General features: G+C 65.6%; 1 protein-coding gene across 1 annotated transcript in view; it reads right to left on the bottom strand.

Moving 5' to 3' along the window:
- Positions 1–938, bottom strand: part of CACNA1A (calcium channel, voltage-dependent, P/Q type, alpha 1A subunit) — a gene marked incomplete at both ends in the record, with an annotated part of 44,521 nt that extends 43,583 nt beyond the window's left edge. The window contains one exon of the mRNA XM_014958010.1: positions 772–938. Within this exon, the coding sequence (XP_014813496.1) occupies positions 772–938 (167 nt within the window). The remainder of the gene's footprint in view (positions 1–771) is intronic.
- Between the last annotated feature and the right edge of the window lie 4 nt (positions 939–942).

Raw genomic sequence — 942 nt, 5'->3', positions numbered from 1 at the left:
GAGGACGGGGCCCCCCAGTACGAGGATTGGAACCCTCTAACGTGGGCGGGGACCCCCAGTATGAGGATGGGGGTCCCAGAATGGGGTTAGGGACCCCCAGAATGAGGACGGGGACCCCATGCAGGGCAGGGGGATGGGGACCCCAGAATGGGGTCAGGGCCCCCCAGTACGAGGATGGGAACCCTATAAGGGGGTTGGGGACCCCCAGTACGAGGACGGGGACCCCATGCAGGGCAGGGGGACGGGGACCCCAAAATGGGGTCAGGGCCCCCCAGCATGAGGATGGGAACCCTCTAATGGGGTTGGGGACCCCATGCAGGGCAGGGGGACCTCAGAATGGGGTTGGGGGGCTCCAGAAGGGGGTTGAGGAACCCCCATTACGAGGACGGGGACCCCATGCAGGGCAGGGGGACGGGGACCCCAAAAGGGGGTCAGGGACCCCCAGTACGAGGATGGGGGTCCCAAAATGGGGTCAGGGCCCCCCAGTACGAGGATGGGAACCCTATAAGGGGGTTGGGGGACCCCATGCAGGGCAGGGGGACGGGGACCCCAAAAGGGGGTCAGGGACCCCCAGTACGAGGATGGGAACCCTATGCAGGGTGGGGGGACAGGGACCCCAGGATGAAGACGGGGACCCCCTACGGGTTCCATGCAGGGCTGGGGGCTGGGGCTGCAGGGCCGGGGGGAGATGCTGAGTGGAGGCATAAGGGGGGAGACCCCCTCCCCACACGACCCCCCCACCCCCCCAAAAATAAAAAAAGGCAAGGATATGGCCATTCGGTGATCTTTTTGGCGTATTTCCTCACCACGTTGTCCTCGCTGAAGAGGAAGAGGGAGCGGTTGACGGTGAGGCAGTTCTGCCGGACGGGGATGGGGTTGTAGAGAGCCATGGTGCGGGCGCGCTGGGCCATCGACTGCTTGTACATCCTCTGCGCCCCGGGG

The sequence above is a fragment of the Calidris pugnax genome, unplaced genomic scaffold (genome assembly GCF_001431845.1).
Source record: "Calidris pugnax isolate Ruff unplaced genomic scaffold, ASM143184v1 scaffold399, whole genome shotgun sequence".
NCBI classification, from domain to species: Eukaryota; Metazoa; Chordata; class Aves; order Charadriiformes; family Scolopacidae; genus Calidris; species Calidris pugnax.
This window is presented reverse-complemented; position numbering and strand designations above follow the sequence as displayed.